This window comes from Brassica rapa, chromosome A07 (assembly GCF_000309985.2).
Source record: "Brassica rapa cultivar Chiifu-401-42 chromosome A07, CAAS_Brap_v3.01, whole genome shotgun sequence".
Lineage (NCBI taxonomy): Eukaryota > Viridiplantae > Streptophyta > Magnoliopsida > Brassicales > Brassicaceae > Brassica > Brassica rapa.
In genome coordinates this window covers 11,309,447-11,325,553 of record NC_024801.2, presented here as the reverse complement: position 1 = coordinate 11,325,553, position 16,107 = coordinate 11,309,447, and the positions used below count along the sequence as shown (strand labels likewise).

Sequence of the window (16,107 nt, the reverse complement as noted above, 5' to 3'; positions counted from 1 at the left end):
AATTGGGGGAAAATGGTAGTGATGGGGGGGAAAATTGAAGGGAAATAGGGTATGGAATACAAATAGGGAGGAAGTTGTGGGTAGGGAGTACAATTACTCAAAAATCTTATTGAGTTAGGCAAAATGGACATAGATCCAGGTAATTTTCCACGTAATAAACTATCTTTGTTAAACCAAAACAGTCAGTTTTATAAAAAGTTATTAGTGGAGTATCTTTACTTTTGGTAATAAAAACATATACATTAATGACAATTATAATACATTAATGGTACATATTTATAGGAACCTAGAAATGTTTTTTATATATTTGTTATAATCATGAGCATGAGGGTTGTAAACACCTTTAAAAACATTTTAAACATTCGTGATTGATATTAGTAAGTTCTCATTTAATTAATAGGTAAAATTAACTACTTTAACATTTCGAACTATTTCATTAACATCGATCTCTACATAAGACACGTATCCCCTTCTTATTAATTGAGAAGCATTTTTAAAATGAACTTATAGTACCAAAGCTGAGGTGTCAGCTCCTCAGCCCTTCTCACATCTCCTTTTAAGATATCCTTTGATTACTAGAGTAATTAGTATTTGTGCCATTCTAAATTTTTGGACCGACTACCATCGTTTAATAAAAAGACAGTTTAAATACAGTGTTTTAGAATTTGGTTAACGAAATACCGGTTTAGATAATTTGTACATATTAATTTAATCAGATCCATGGTACGATACACGAACAAACATCATATTAACAGAACCAAGCACCATAAAATAAGAAGATCATTATTGACTTTAACGAATCATAGGCAATATTAGGTAGAAATCAAACAACAAAACTGAGATAGATTCCAGAAGTCTTACCCAGACCCACAACCTAATGTACCACCAGCATTGTGTAGACATTAACCAACAAATGAGTTATTATGTAGTTCTCTCACAATCAATAATAAGTATACTTTTGCATCCAAAACCATACATGTTGGAGAAATTATGGGTGTATACATGTATCAGTTGTCTCAGTAACTCAAAAGGCAAAATTTTGACCCTAACCTGCATCAGTTGTCTCAGTAACTCAATGGCAAATTATACATACAAGTGACTCACAATATTGTAGTTCTTCAGACATGAGATTAACATTATGTGTATTTTCTAACTAATTTGGGAATGAAGGTTGTTGTATACCGTTCTATAAATCACTCAAACTGACAATATTTTCGTATATTAAACCAAAAACTATATTGACGGTTATGGTCACAACAGGTGAGATTGCACATTCACATAAACCAGAATGCAAAAAAAAATGTTCTGGTTAACAGTTTTATTAGAAGTGGTAAAACCGGACAAACCTTCCGCCCAGAAAACTTGAACTGTATACCAATACTATTAATTATCATTTAATTTCTATATATATTTCACTTTGCGCATCATTTAATTCTAAATATTAGACATATATTGTACCATGTTCCTTTCTTAAAAATGAGCACTTATCCAACTATAGCAACTGTTTAAATTAATTATAAGGCAATAAATATTTAACCGTCCGAACTTTCTTTAGTTGTATTAGTTCTATTAATTATAAGGCAATTATATAGATAGATTAGTTTTTACTTTTTAGTAAAAGATTTATCCCGCGCAGAACGCGGATTATCACCTAGTTATAAGATATAAGTCCTTCTCATTCCAAACAAGCATGATAAAGAAGCAGTGAAGAAAAGAGTAGTAGGTTAATTGAAAATTACACGTTTTCAAAACATGTATCTCTACCTATATATAATTAATTAGCATTATGATCTTATATATATATATATATATATATATATATTTGGTTTGTAAATATATTTATAGATATCATTCAAAACTTAACGATTACTAATTAGCTTATAAACCGTAATAGTAAACATTATGTAAATATTAACTGAATCAAATATTAATGATCTGAGTCTATATAATTAGAAATAAACATTACAAACAATGGTTTTATTTATGTCATCATCCCAGATAAATGTATCTTTACATTGAAAATTACTAAGAGTGCCTTTTCTTTTATTAAACATCTCAATGGGTTTCTCTTTCATTTCTGTCATTCTTTTAGCTACAGTTAGATTACTATAAGTAATAATATTTCAATCAATCTTAAGTGTGAGCTTGTTTCTTTTATATATTTATAAATTACAATTCCTATACAATTAGTAGTATCCAACAAAATTAGAACAGGTGTTAGACAATAAAATGAAAAGCAGCGATCACACCTACTGAAAATGAGTTTGGCAAGTAACTTTTGAAACAACATAACTCTTCATCTTCCTATATGCACTACCAATTTCAACTAATGAGTTCCAACCCTATCTATATCAGCCGTTTAAAAAAATAACAGTGCATCAACAAGAAAAAAGTCAAGCTACCACTTTGTCAACCAGAAGAGCCACAGATTATTCTAGTTTTAAAAATTTTATTATAGAAATTAATTTAAAATACAAAATTAGTTAAAAGTGTTATATTAGTTTACTTTAAAATAATAGATATATCTAGAAAGCTTGTATTTCTTATGTTTAAATTTTTTTTAATTATAAATGTTATTAAGATAACATGTAGTAGGATACATTAATCATAGTAAGTAACTCAGTCCTTCAATATTCAAACTCGAGACAATAAGATAACAACAAATGTAATAAAATCATCTTGCGATTGACATTGTCTTATGTAATAACACACATATTTTTAGCACATTATAACAACTATTACTTTACTTACAAGACTACCACATCAATGAAACTTACATCGTAGTTCTATCAATACAATGTAACGAAATTTTTAATTGCACTGAACGGCCGCGCAACATCGCGTGGGTACAATTCCTAGTTAAAAAAAAAAGAGAAAGAGACAATTTAGAAAACTAACAATTCAATTAAAAAACACTAAATTAAGATTTTTTTTTATCGACATTGCTATAGTCTTGGTTCTGCTCCCTCAACTATTTTTACATAATTTTAGTTATGTGATTAAATTTAAATATTAAAAACACAATTACCACTATCTCTCACATTTTTGTCAAAGGTTTTCACTTCTTTTTCAAATTTTTCAATTTTTTTTGCTCAACTTTTTCTTATTTTTTTATAAATTTTTCTTGAGAAACTGAATTAAAAACTAACATTAATACTATTAGATGTAAAAGATTATTGATCTGTGCACCCGCACAAGTATATATTATTATTTAAAAAAATGGTGGACACAACTCATAATATTCCATTCCATAAGCACATTTATTTATTGTTTTGAAAATTCAAAATGGCACGTCATATGTTTTTTTTTTGTTCAACTTGTATTGTTTATTAATGATTAATAGGATAAGATATGCACCTTGCGCGGGATGAATATTATATATATATATATATATTATTTTATTTATTATATGTTTTTACATTTTATGAAATAATAAATATATATTGAATAATTAAAAATCAGTAACTATTACATATATAATTACATTGGTGCGAACATATAAATCAACTTTATTAGTCTAAACAATAATTTTTTTTCTATTTGATAGAATATGTAATTAAGTTTAAATGATATTAACACACATAATATATTTTTAATATTAATGTCTTTTAAATTATGTTTTCTACTCATATGTGTTTTTTATCATTTGTATATTTAATAACAAAAACTTTAAATTAGTGATAACAAAATTTTTATTGTGAGATTAATAGTTTTAGTAATTTATATATTTTTTTAAATAAAGTTGCCAATGTTCGTTTAAAGCTTTATCAAAAATATTATTCAAAATAAATTTCAAAACTAAAATATTTATATATTTTATATGGTTTTAGTTTAATTTAAAATGATATATATATATGTATATATTAATCTTAATAGTTAGTTGAATTAGACTTTTTACTTTTATGATTTTGTAATCATTTATATTTTGTCATAACAAAATATTTAAACCATGGATCACAAAATTTGAATGTGAAACTTTTATCAATTTTAATAATTTATAGTCATTTTAAATAATTCAAAATATAACATATACATAAAAATCTAAATTTTTATTATATGGTTTTTGTGTTTTTTTAATTTATTTTAATATTTTAAAATTAAATAAATATGATAGAAGATACACTAATATTTATTAAATCTTTATTATTCAAAATCATTAATTATTATATATATATACTTTAGTCACATTAGGCAATAGCGTAACGTTTATTTAAATAAATAATAAAGAACATTAATAATAAATTTATGGTTAATTTAATAAAAACTTATTATATAATTAGATGAACCAACCTATTTCTCTAATGATTACAAAAAGAAGTTGTAATGTTTCTCAATTAATATATAAAATATATATAATTATGATATGTTGTGTTGTCAATTGGACTATATATTAAGCATATATATATATATATATGATTCTATGTCTTGGTATATTTTTTAAAAAAACTAGCCCAAGTCACAACAGAGAAATACTGACGTTTTTTTTTATAATTTAATGAATACATATTCTTGTAACTTTCTCAACTTTAGAACTTTTGTTTTTTTTGGTTTTCGGTTTAGAACTTTTTTGTTTTTTCTTGTAACAGAGGTCTTGATCGGCTGTTGGTATGGAATGTGTTTAGGTGTTTTTGGTTGATAGGTGGAGCTATATGCTCGGTGCCTTGTTTGGAGAAGTTTCTTTGTTTTGTTTGGTTTTCGGTTTGTTTGGATATTTGGTTCTTGCTGCTACTTTGAATCATTAATAAAGTTCTTTCAGAGTTAAAAAAAAAAAAGAACTTTTGTTTTTTTTATCCGAGTTATGTAAAGGAAAAACATTAATCCGTTAAAAAAACGTAAAAATGAATTAATTATTTACTGAATCAAGATTTAACATAAGTTTAAGATTTCATTTGATATATTCACAGCCACAAAGCTCCGACCTCCTTAAGAATTGGAACCAACTCACCGGAGATATGAGTTGCCATAACCCTATCTAACCCTCCAAACAACACCCCTCCTATATAAACCGCCGGTAACATCACCGTTTCTCTGCCGTCTTTGGCGCCAATCTTCTCTAGTTCACTCATAACTTCCACTTCCCTCTTCTCATCGATCTCAAGAACCGCCGGATTTACTCCAAGTCCAAAGAGCAGCCTCTTCACAACGATGCACATACAACATCCTTTCCGTCCAATCACCATAACCGCGTTCTCCTCCACCAACATCCGAACGCTCTCATCGTTTCCCTGCGTTCTAAGCGGCAGCGGCCGCAGAGATTCCGCTGCGGGGATCATAGGATAGTGCCTTGAACAAGAAATTGTTCCTTGCATTTTTTCAAATATGCTTTAAATATGCCAGTAATGGGAAGGTTTAATGTTATATATATAAAGAGAGAAAGGAACATCTTGCGTCAACGATGTTACGTGAGGATGTGCGTCATAGCAAACGTTGGCTGATGCAGATCTACGTCACCGGGTGAGAGTAGACTTAGTCATAGGACCGTGTCTTTATACCGTATCACATGATTCACGCTGACTTTTTGTCATCACTCTATTATTCTAATAAAAATCAGCACGTTTTTTATTTCCTTTCGACGTGTTGTGTTACATAAAATTTAGTAATTTAAATCAATAAAGAAATGGGAAAATATTTGTTTTTGACCAAAGGCTTATATTTATATATAATGAAAACGAAAAAACAATGTTTACAAGCCCATACTTATATATAGCATGGCTATAGTCCCACCCAAAGTTTTAGCCCATTTGAACCCATAATAATAGAACAGAGAGTGATCCAAGCCCACCCAATGGAAAAGAAAGAGACAGATCGGGTCAAGTTTGCGTTGAGAACCAAAGTTGCATGATGATCGAAGAGATCGCAGGAGAGTCCAATCGATAAGCAGAGATCCGATCCGTAATTTGACGAGTGATGAGAGAAATAATAGCTTCTGGTGATCGAAATTGTTGGTTGTGAAGCCTCTTATTCCTCTCCTGCCAAATCCAATAAATCGATGATTGCCAACAGAGAAGGGTAAGTCGTTTCTTGTATTTGTTTCCTTGAAGAGATTGCATTTGAATCATGGTCTGATCCCAGTTCTGGAGCGGTTGCAGGTCACATCTCCTCCCAATTTCCTCCCATATTGCAAAGCTGAAGGGGCAGTGAAAGTATAAGTGATCTCTAGTTTCAGGCTCCTGGTTGCAGAGCAGGCAAACAACATCCGTCTGGAGACCCCAGCTCCGGAGGCGGTCTCTGGTAGGGCATCGATTCAAGACGAACAGCCAAGTGAGAAAACTATGTCGAGGGATGCCTCCTGTAATCCAAACGCTTTGAGCCCATGGTACTGTTGCTTCCTGACCCCTTAGTTTCTTATAAACCTGACTAGTGTTAAATCTTGATTTCGGCTTGTCATCAATCACCCATTCATAGCAATCTTCTGTATCAGTAAGAGCAAATGTAGTGAAAAAGATGTGGAGTTGTACCATTTTCTCTGACCGCGCCGGGGGAATCATCCATCTCCCATCAATAAAGAGGTCTGAAATAGTGGAGTTTGCATCAATGCCCATACGAGAAGTTTGATCGGTCAGTATAAATTGCGAGAGCTTCCCAAAGGGGGACCAGTTGTCCGACCAGAATCTACAGGATTCACCATTTCCCACTTTCATCTTTATCCAGGTAAAGACTTCATCTCTCAACTTGAATAGCTTGTTAGCCAACCAAGAGTTTGTTGTTGTCGCTTTCATAGTCCAGAAGTTAGATAGGGAACCTTTTAAAACCTCAGTCTTGAACCATCCAACCCATATCGATCCTGCTTGAAAGAACAACAACCAAATTAGTTTTAAACAGCAAGCCTTGTTCCAAGTAACTAGATCCTTCACTCCCAATCCTCCACTAGCTTTTTCCTTAGTCACCACCTCCCACGAGACCTTTGCTGAGTGATGCACATCTAGTCGTCCTTTCCATAAGAATAAGCCGCAGAGAGAATTTATTCTTGTCACACAGGCTTTAGGGAGTAGGAAAGTAGAGCACCAAAAGTTGTTTACACCCGCCACCACCGTTTTTATTAAGAGTAGCCTACCAGCAAAAGAGAGAGTCTTGACACTCCATGAAGTAAACTTTGCTTTAATTTGTTGGATTAAGACCTCACAGTTTTCCGCCGTCAGCTTTTTTGTGCAGAGAGGTACTCCAAGGTAACGAACAGGAAGGGTCCCATTGGGCATTCCCGTAGAGACTTGGATAGCATCAACCTCCTCTTGTGATAGTCCCGAAGCATAGAAAGAAGATTTTTGAACACTGACTGCCAGTCCTGATCTCAACTCGAATTCCTTGAGAACCTGTAAGACATTCTGCACTGAGCTTAGCGAGCCATCCATAAATATCAGCAGATCGTCTGCAAAAGCTAGATGAGTGAGTTTTGATTTGCTGCATTTGTGGTGATATTTTATCTTCAGGTCTGCTGCCGCCTTATTTAGCATCAGCGAGAGGACGTTCATTGCAATGACAAACAGATACGGGGACAAAGGGTCCCCCTGCCTTAAGCCCCTCTTCCCTTTGAAATAACCATGCACTCGTCCATTGTAACCGATAGTGAAATTTGGAGTACATATGCACGCACGAAGCCATTCAGTGAGGATAGGTGGTAGCTGAATTCCTTCAAGGCAGTTGAAAAGGAAGTCCCAAGAGAGCGTGTCAAAGGCCTTGGCGATATCAACCTTTATAGTAATTCTTTTCGGCCCTTTTTTCTTGTGATATCCATTGACAAGCTCTCCAGCCAACACCGTGTTCTCCATAATCAATCTGTCTTTCACAAAAGCCGTTTGATTAGGAACAATCAGCGCAGGCAAAATAGGTTTGATTTTTCTCACTAGCAATTTTGCAATGACTTTATAGAGAGTGTTTAGACAACTTATTGGACGGTAATCTGTGACAGAGGAGGCTCCCGGGCGTTTTGGGACAAGCGCAAGGATGGTTGAGTTGGCAGAGGCAGGAAGAAAAGATTGCTGGAAGAAATGAGTGATCGCAGTAAGCACTTCCACTCCAAGGAAACTCCAGGAAGATTTGTAAAAAGCCGATGTAAATCCATCAGGACCTGGAGACTTGTTCGGGTTTAGCTTAAACAATATCTTCTGGATCTCCACAGCCGAGGGTATGGTGATCATTGCAGATACTTGCAACTCAGTTGGGCAGAACTCTATTAGTTGAGCAAACCATTGAGGAGGAGATTGATGGCTTGGCGATGATAAGGAGTCTGGTCCAAGGAGGTTTTGGAAGTGAGAGATGGCGTGTAAACTCATCAAGTAGGGGTCAGTCAGCAGGACGCCAGAGGAGAGCATGAATGATCTGATGGTGTTGTAGCTCGTTCTCGTCTGGAAAATCCGAAAGAAGTAAGCTGTGTTCTGATCTCCTTCATGTAACCAATTTACTCTTGATTTTTGTCTGAAGTAACATTCCTCAATTTGCCTTAGGAAGAGCCATTTTTGATTGAGCTGTCGTTCTTCTTCAAACAGGTGAGTGGAAGGATGTTGCAGTGCCTGTACCTTTTTCTTGCCGTAACCTCTTGGAAAATATTTGTTTTCTTTTGAGTTATTTTGTGTTAGACGGTTGTATAAAAAAAGTTTAATTACTGGAAATACTGAATTAGCATGTGACAGGTAGTGATAGTGGGTGCTTATTGGGATTACCGAGTACTGACCAACGCACCGGAATCATGGGACTATAAGTAAACATTTGATAATCTAATCATTTTATTTTATTATTTAGAAGTCTCGAGTTTATATCTATCATCTATATATATCTCAAAAGTTTTTCTTTATCAAAATTTCCAAATAGCCTTTCATAAAGTTATACTTTCAACAGGAATTAAACGTGTGACCTCTAAATACCTACGTTTTTGTTTATTGGATTCAATTACTAACCCAACTCAATGTTGGTAATCGAATAATATTGTTGTATATACTTAAAAGATAATTTCTAAATTTCCAAACACAATAGAATATAGAGAAGTCTAATGTAATCATGTAATCAGTAATACACCGGATCTTATCATAGTTTTGAATTGGTAAATCTTAGCTGGGAGTGGATTATGAGACGTGATTTTGTGAGAAGTAGTTGAGTCTTTCTTTTAAACCATTAGAAATTTAGAATAATTAAAAGGATTTTCACGTGAATGTCATATTATTTGTAGTCAGAATTTTCCGCATAGTGGAGCCTTGTTAATAATGCACACAAGAAAAAGAAATATTAGAAGATCCCCCACAAAGAACCATCTTCTTCTCATGGACGGTAGAAAAGTCGGTATACGTTAGCACCAAGCCAACAAATTAGCATTATTAGTTAACTTTGACGTCATTGCTTTTTACACTCACGTCACCCATTTCATCCTTACCTCTATTATTGGGTCATTTAGGATTTAAAACGTTTTAAAGTTCTTTCAGGACTCAAAAGCCCTTTTCTAATTGCTAAATCCTGAAATGGAAGTGTTGACATCCAACGTCCTAAAACGTTTAAAATAAAAGGGTTTAAAATGCATGTCCACCAATAATTGTATATACTTTCAAGCAAAATAATTTTAAATACAAATAATATTCTTAAAGAGTTCTAGTAAAAAAGTATTTTAAAATGCTGATAGTGAATCCGAAAATGTGTACCTAAAATATGGTAAAACGCACTAGTCTCCAACACTAGTAATATCTTCTTCTTTCTTTGAATCTGTATCTACTAGACTACTATAGGCCTGCATCTCTTCACAGACACAAAAATACAAACTGCAGTATTACTGAGTAGAATTCTAATACTTGCTAGAAATTACAATTGCTTTTATGAGCACTTTATTATTTTTCACAGTAGCAACAACAGCCATCAATTAAAAAGGTATCAAATTTTGTTTTTAACGAACTTCTCTATACATGAACTTGGAAAAAATGCCAATTTCGACCCTAACAGTTTCAGTCGTGCCAAATACGACCAGAACAATCCAAACTTCTTAAAATGCGCCTAAATTTATATTGACTTTAACATAAGTTAATCAATCGTTAACAAGATAAAACAACGTCATTTTGATATACGGAAAAAAATGCAAATTTTGACCTCAACAATTTCAGTTGTACCAAATATGACCCCAACAAATGGCCAGTGCCAATTATGACCTTAACTCAATTATAATTAATAAAAATTACCCAAACCTTTTTAAAACGTACATAAATCTGCATTGATTCTAACATAAGTTAGTCAACTGTTAACAAGATAAAAATACGTCGTTTTGATATATATATTTTTAATATATGTTTATTCCAGAACTCAAACCAATGCGTGATATCCTTTTAAAGGATATACTAACAACTAGACAAAAATAACTTTTTAAAGTATTATTACAAATTTGAAACTATATAAACTACTATTCTTCATCATTTTATCCAATATAAATATTATTGTTTTTATATACATATCAAACAATAACTAAAATATATAAAAACAATCACTAAAGGGTATCACATCATTGGTTTGAGACCCATAATGAACATATTTAAAAAATATATATATATATATCAAAACGACGTTGTCTTATCTTATTAATGGTTGACTAACTTCTGTTAGAGTCAATGTAGATTTAGGCACGTTTTAAGAAGTCCGGGTAGTTTAAAAAAATTATAATTGAGTTGAGGTTGTATTTTGCATTGACCATTTGTTCGGGTAGTATTTGGCACAAATAAAATTGTTGAGGTCGAAATTGGCACTTTTCTTCGTATATCAAAGTGATGTCGTTTTTTTTTGTTAACAGTCGACTAACTTTTGTTATAGAATCAATGTGGATTTAGAAACGTTTTAAGAAATTCATATAGTTTTTTCAAATTATAACTGAGTTAGTGTCGTATTTAGCATTGGCAATTTGTTCGGGTCGTATTTGGTATTTGGCACGACTGAAATTGTTAGGGTCCAAACCAGCCTCAATAATAATTTTGTTGTTAAAACAAAACAAGTAAAGGCTTTATGGGTTAGTTATTGGGCTTTATGATCTTCTTCTCCAGGTAAGCCCAAAGTTAAGTCTGTAGATCCTCCCCCGCCAATAACCCAACCGCAGCAGCAGCAGCAGCAGCAGCAGCAGGAGGTGGTGCTTTTCGCTGTGTCAGAGGAGACGGATCTCACGCCGGAAAATCTTCTTTACTTCCACCGCCGTTCTTTCTGCTTCCTCGATCTGCACCGCCTCCGTCTTCCGATTAATCTCCTCCTCCCAGGTAAGCAAACAACCCCTTCTTCACGCAAGTTTTCTTCTTTCAAAGGTAGAGAGATTGATAAATCAAATCCCGTTCTACTGTAGAAAGTTTCAACCTTGCGACTCTCTGAGATCTGCCGAGTTGATCATCGTCCCAATTGTTAGAATCGGGGATTTGATTGTGTGTTCGACCCATCCTTGGATTACTCAATGTCTTCAGCGCAAGATCCTTTCTACATTGTTAAAGAAGAGATTCAGGATTCTGTAAGTTGTTTTCAGCTGTTTCTTTGTGTTAGATTCTAAGGGCATTGATTGATTGATGTTTGGTAATGGATGATGCCTTTGTTAGATTGATAAGCTGCAATCTTCATTCCACAAATGGGAGCGTATCTCTCCAGGCATGGGGGATCAAGTTCATGTCACCAAGGAGCTTCTTGCTAACTGTGGAAGCATTGAGTGGCAGGTACTTGTATTTACTCAATCAGTACAATGTATAGGCTCTTGTTTAGTAGAATAATAACTAAGTGAAGTGTTCAAAGTAGAGTCATTTTCATGGCTATTGAAGCTGTTTTTACTGATAGGAAGGTAGATGAGCTGGAAAAAGCGGTTAACGTAGCAGCAAAAGATCCTGCCTTGTATGGCATTGATGAAGCTGAGCTTGAAAGACGCAGGAGATGGACTAGTAACGCTAGGACACAGGTACCACCACCACTCACAAGTTTGTTATTAATAATACTACTGAGCTTTAGAGAGTGGCATAAGTTGTTGACTTGTGCGAGACAATTACGATAGGTGCGGAATGTGAAGACCGGTGTGCTAGCTGGTAAGGGTAGTGCGGGAGGTGGCAATGCAAGTGAAGTGCGGAGAGAGCTAATGAGAATGCCAAACTCGAGTGAAGCAAATAGATACGATCAGTATGGGGGAAGAGACGATGACGGTTTTGTACAGTCAGAGTCAGATAGGCAAATGCTGTTGATAAAGTAAAAACTCTTTCATTGTTTCTGTTTATTTTGCAGTCTCTTATTTGCTTGACATCAACTTTTTGCGGCACTTCAGGCAGCAAGATGAAGAGTTGGACGAGCTGAGTAAAAGTGTAGAGAGAATAGGAGGAGTGGGGCTTACTATACATGATGAACTCGTTGCACAGGTTAGTAAAATATGAGAAAGATAGATATAACATCTTGAAAGATCAGAAGCATCAAGTTTTGTGTTGGTGGTGCAGGAGAGAATAATAGATGAACTGGGAACGGAGATGGACAGTACAAAGAACAGGCTAGACTTTGTGCAGAAAAAAGTGGGGATGGTGATGAAGAAAGCAGGAGCGAAAGGGCAGATGATGATGATATGTTTCTTGCTCGTCTTGTTCATCATCCTCTTCGTTCTCGTCTTCTTGACCTAAGACGGTCTTTTGATGTTACTTTTGTTTTATGTTTTGTGGTTGAAACAGAAAGGAACATATATATACATAAAAAAAGTTATCTGAATATTCATATTATCAAAAATGCAAACCCCAAATGTATTTTGTTTTGTAACTCGGGATACTTGCTGGAGATTGAAAGTCTATATTACCATTTGGTTGCAAATTCAGAAGAATTAGAACATTGCTGTTAAAATCTATCTTGAAGTCAAGTTCAAGATTGTCTGAATTTTGCACATAAACAAACATTTACTTGGCAAAGTAGCGTTTGGTTTCCGTCAAAACTGGGTCCAAGATCATAAAATAGTCAACAAATGGAACTTGGGAAAGAAGAAGGGTTCCCATTTGAGAAATAAACAAATAGATATTAAATACAAGACAGAGTAGCCTCCCTCCATCCCCCAAATTTGACTTCTCTTTTTCTTTCTTTCTTCTTCATCATAATCACGATCCTGCAGTATTCGAAAAACCTTTCATCTATTAATCACAAGTTTGTGCATTGAAGGAATCATAAATTTTGCTCAGTCACCCGAGTTTGTTAGTTGGGAAGAAGAAAAGAAGAGATGGTGCTTCCGTTGATGAAACTGGGTACGCTATTGGTCAAAACCGTAAGTAAGCCCTTAGCTAGTCAGCTTAAGCACCAAGCCAAGGTTCACCCCCAGTTTCGTCAGTTTATCATCAACTTTGCTCAGGTGATCCTTTGCAATCCTCTTTTTCTTCTAACTCAACTTCGCTCAGATTCTTGGTTTTCTGAAAACAAAAAAAATCATCTATCTGGGATATGTTGGTTTTTAGGTTTTGGATAATAGTGATTGTTAACATTTTTTTCTCTATAAATTGATGTTGTTGTTTGTTGAAAATGTGAAACAGAGAAACCATAGAATAACGACGCAAATACAAAGAAGGATATATGGGCACGCCACTGATGTTGAGATTCGTCCCTTGGACGAGGAGAAGGCTGTTCAAGCTGCTGTTGACCTTATTGGAGAGCTCTTCATCTTTGCGGTGCCTTTCTCTCTCTCTCTCTCTCTCTCTCTCTTGAGTTCATTCTTCTATGCTATTCTGGAACTAATAGATTATATATGAGCAGGTGGGTGGAGGCGTTGTTGTTTTTGAGGTTCAGAGAAGTTCACGCTCAGAAACTAGAAAAGAGGAAGCACGTAAGCAGGAACTAGAGGTAACGTCACTTTCTGGTTAGGATTTATCTTTCTTTGTTACATACTGTCTGTTAGTCAGTTGTTCCACTGAGAGTGGGATGCATATACCACAGATGTATGCTGTAGAGGATTGATTTATCTGCAACATTCTTGTAAATAGTTAAACCAAGTAGAATTGTACTAGTTAAGAAACCGGGGGAAGACTTGTGTGTTTGTTGAAAAAAACAAATGAGATAGAAGGAATAACAGTGTTGAGGTTTGGTTATTGAGATATATGAATCTTTTTGGGCATCTACAGGAGTTGAGAATAAAAGATGAAGAAATGGAAAAGAAAATGGCGGATCTTCAGAGCAGACTAGCTGAGGTTGAACAACTTGCCAAGGTATGTTCAAGTTAAGACAGCAACCCAATACTAAGGGTAGCGAGAATCCAGCTGATACATCCGGCCAATCATCATCATCTTGATCATCTTAATCATTTTCCAAGACTCATCCTAAGTTAACAACAAATACAGTAATGATTCTTTTAATGGGGAGGACGCGTTTCCAATTCTTTCCTTCACATTCTTGTAAATCGACCATCATATATGCATACTGTATCACCATCATTCTGCTTTATAACAACTATCTAAGTCAAATTTGGTGACAAATAAAAAGGTTTTGATGTTGAGGTTGTGGAGCTCATGCTATATTGTCTTTTCAACATTCGTTTTTTTTTGGGCAACTTAAAAAGATTCATATAATTCTGAAAACCAAACTGGTAATTCCGCAACCATATGGATAACAAATGACGATTGATTTCTTGTATTGCATGTAAGATTGTCCGCCTTTAAATTTTTATCTTTGAATTTTATGTATGTGGCATATAAATGAGCTCTGAATTATTAAAACTTCTCTTCAAAAAATATTTCTTTGCTTAGATTTTGGTCTTTCAAAACCCTTTTTTGGAACATAAATATTTGATATGCTTTATATGTTCTTATTAATAACAAAAAATGTACAGTACAAAACTGTAGCCTTACCTACTTTCCTAAATTTTGGATTATTCTTTGTAATAATTAATAAATACGGTAAATAATAAATTTACTAACTTTAAATTGAACCATGTTTGATAATATATTAAATGTTTGAATTTTTTATATAAAATATATAGTTTCAGTGTATATATAAATTAACCATGTTCGAAACTATGCTAGGCATAATGCGTGCGATTGAGCATCGCCTAGCCCGTAATTAATTAATCAGGAATTATACGGGAATTAATCGGGAAGTTATTTTAGGGATATATACAGATTATAAGGTTATATATTTAAATATGCTCAATACTAGCGTAATAAATTGCAGTTACCTTATTTCTCTGTCACAACCCGGATTCGAGGGGACGTGTGTCTCATTTCCCTATTTCTTAAGAATTGGGTTAAAAAAATTAGTAAATGACAGAATTGTTCTTGTCTTCTACTTTTTTTCTCTGAAACTGTAGCCGTTTTTTTTCTTTTTTTTCGTGATTTCAGCGTTGTTTCATGCTAATCTTGTAAGTTTTGGTCTAAATAACAGAAATCTATGACTTAACATATGATATCAAGTTTCAAATCTATAAAACAATGAACTTGAGATTTTTTTCCGAATAACTGATCGATTCATGCCAAATCGCGGCGGTCACCGGCCGTTTCATGTTTTTTCCGGCAATTACGCGGGTGCAGAGAGCGCATTTTAGAACATGGTAAATTAATAATTAATATTAATTTTTTTATAAAAATAGAAACAATTTATTTTACAATTTATTTTTATTCGTAATAATGTTTATTTTTAATTTTGATAAAAATTCAAAATATTTAGATGTTATTTTATCATTTTAAACCTAAAATACATATATACTGATGATAAATATATTTCATAATTGAATAAAAAAACAAAATATTTATATCTATAAAATTTAATCAATACACATATTATAAATTACGTATAATTTTTTTTATAAATGAATAATCATGTAAATTAATAAAATATTATAATGCTAACATTATTATTTTTTAAAATTTTCTGTTTTTTTTTGTCACAATAAAAATTTCTGTATATGATGCATGTTCGGAAACTCGCTAGGCGCTACGCGTGCGGCACACTAGGGCACAGCGATTTATTGAAAAATCGGGGAGTACGCGGAGATAAATTTTTGGTACTTTTATGCTCTATTTATATGTGTATTACTAATTTTTATGCATAATACATGTTTATGTAAAATAAATTTTTATGTCCCATGTAAATGTATTGATTTTGTGCATTCATGTTTATCTTTAATCATCAATTTGTATATACACAGTAATATGTCCCACAAAAACTAGCCTCTCACTT

The 16,107-nt window shown here is 33.4% G+C and overlaps 3 protein-coding genes across 6 annotated transcripts; 2 read left to right on the top strand and 1 right to left on the bottom strand.

Annotated features, from left to right (window-relative positions):
• Positions 1-4,766: 4,766 nt before the first annotated feature.
• LOC103829006 (glutaredoxin-C9) lies at positions 4,767-5,547 on the bottom strand. Its single transcript, XM_009104655.2, has one exon. It carries the CDS (start codon positions 5,307-5,309, stop codon positions 4,899-4,901), a length of 411 nt encoding a protein of 136 aa, XP_009102903.1. The 5' UTR covers positions 5,310-5,547; the 3' UTR covers positions 4,767-4,898.
• Positions 5,548-10,971: 5,424 nt separating this feature from the next.
• LOC103829004 (syntaxin-61) lies at positions 10,972-12,717 on the top strand. 4 transcript variants are annotated; one of them, XM_009104653.2, is made up of 7 exons: positions 10,972-11,207; positions 11,291-11,449; positions 11,535-11,648; positions 11,771-11,884; positions 11,978-12,165; positions 12,242-12,332; positions 12,408-12,717. In XM_009104653.2, exons 2-7 carry the CDS (start codon positions 11,396-11,398, stop codon positions 12,582-12,584), a joined length of 738 nt encoding a protein of 245 aa, XP_009102901.1. In that variant the 5' UTR covers positions 10,972-11,207; positions 11,291-11,395; the 3' UTR covers positions 12,585-12,717. The 4 variants fall into 4 exon arrangements, with proteins under 4 accessions (XP_009102901.1, XP_018508530.1, XP_033132045.1 ...); XM_018653014.2 differs by having other exon boundaries at positions 11,029-11,207; positions 11,351-11,449; XM_033276154.1 differs by having other exon boundaries at positions 11,052-11,207; positions 11,351-11,449; positions 11,767-11,884.
• Positions 12,718-13,054: 337 nt separating this feature from the next.
• LOC103829003 (OPA3-like protein) lies at positions 13,055-14,442 on the top strand. Its single transcript, XM_009104652.2, has 4 exons — positions 13,055-13,294; positions 13,473-13,607; positions 13,693-13,779; positions 14,058-14,442. The coding sequence occupies exons 1-4, from the start codon at positions 13,166-13,168 to the stop codon at positions 14,154-14,156; spliced, it is 450 nt and encodes a 149-aa protein (XP_009102900.1). The 5' UTR covers positions 13,055-13,165; the 3' UTR covers positions 14,157-14,442.
• Positions 14,443-16,107: the final 1,665 nt, after the last annotated feature.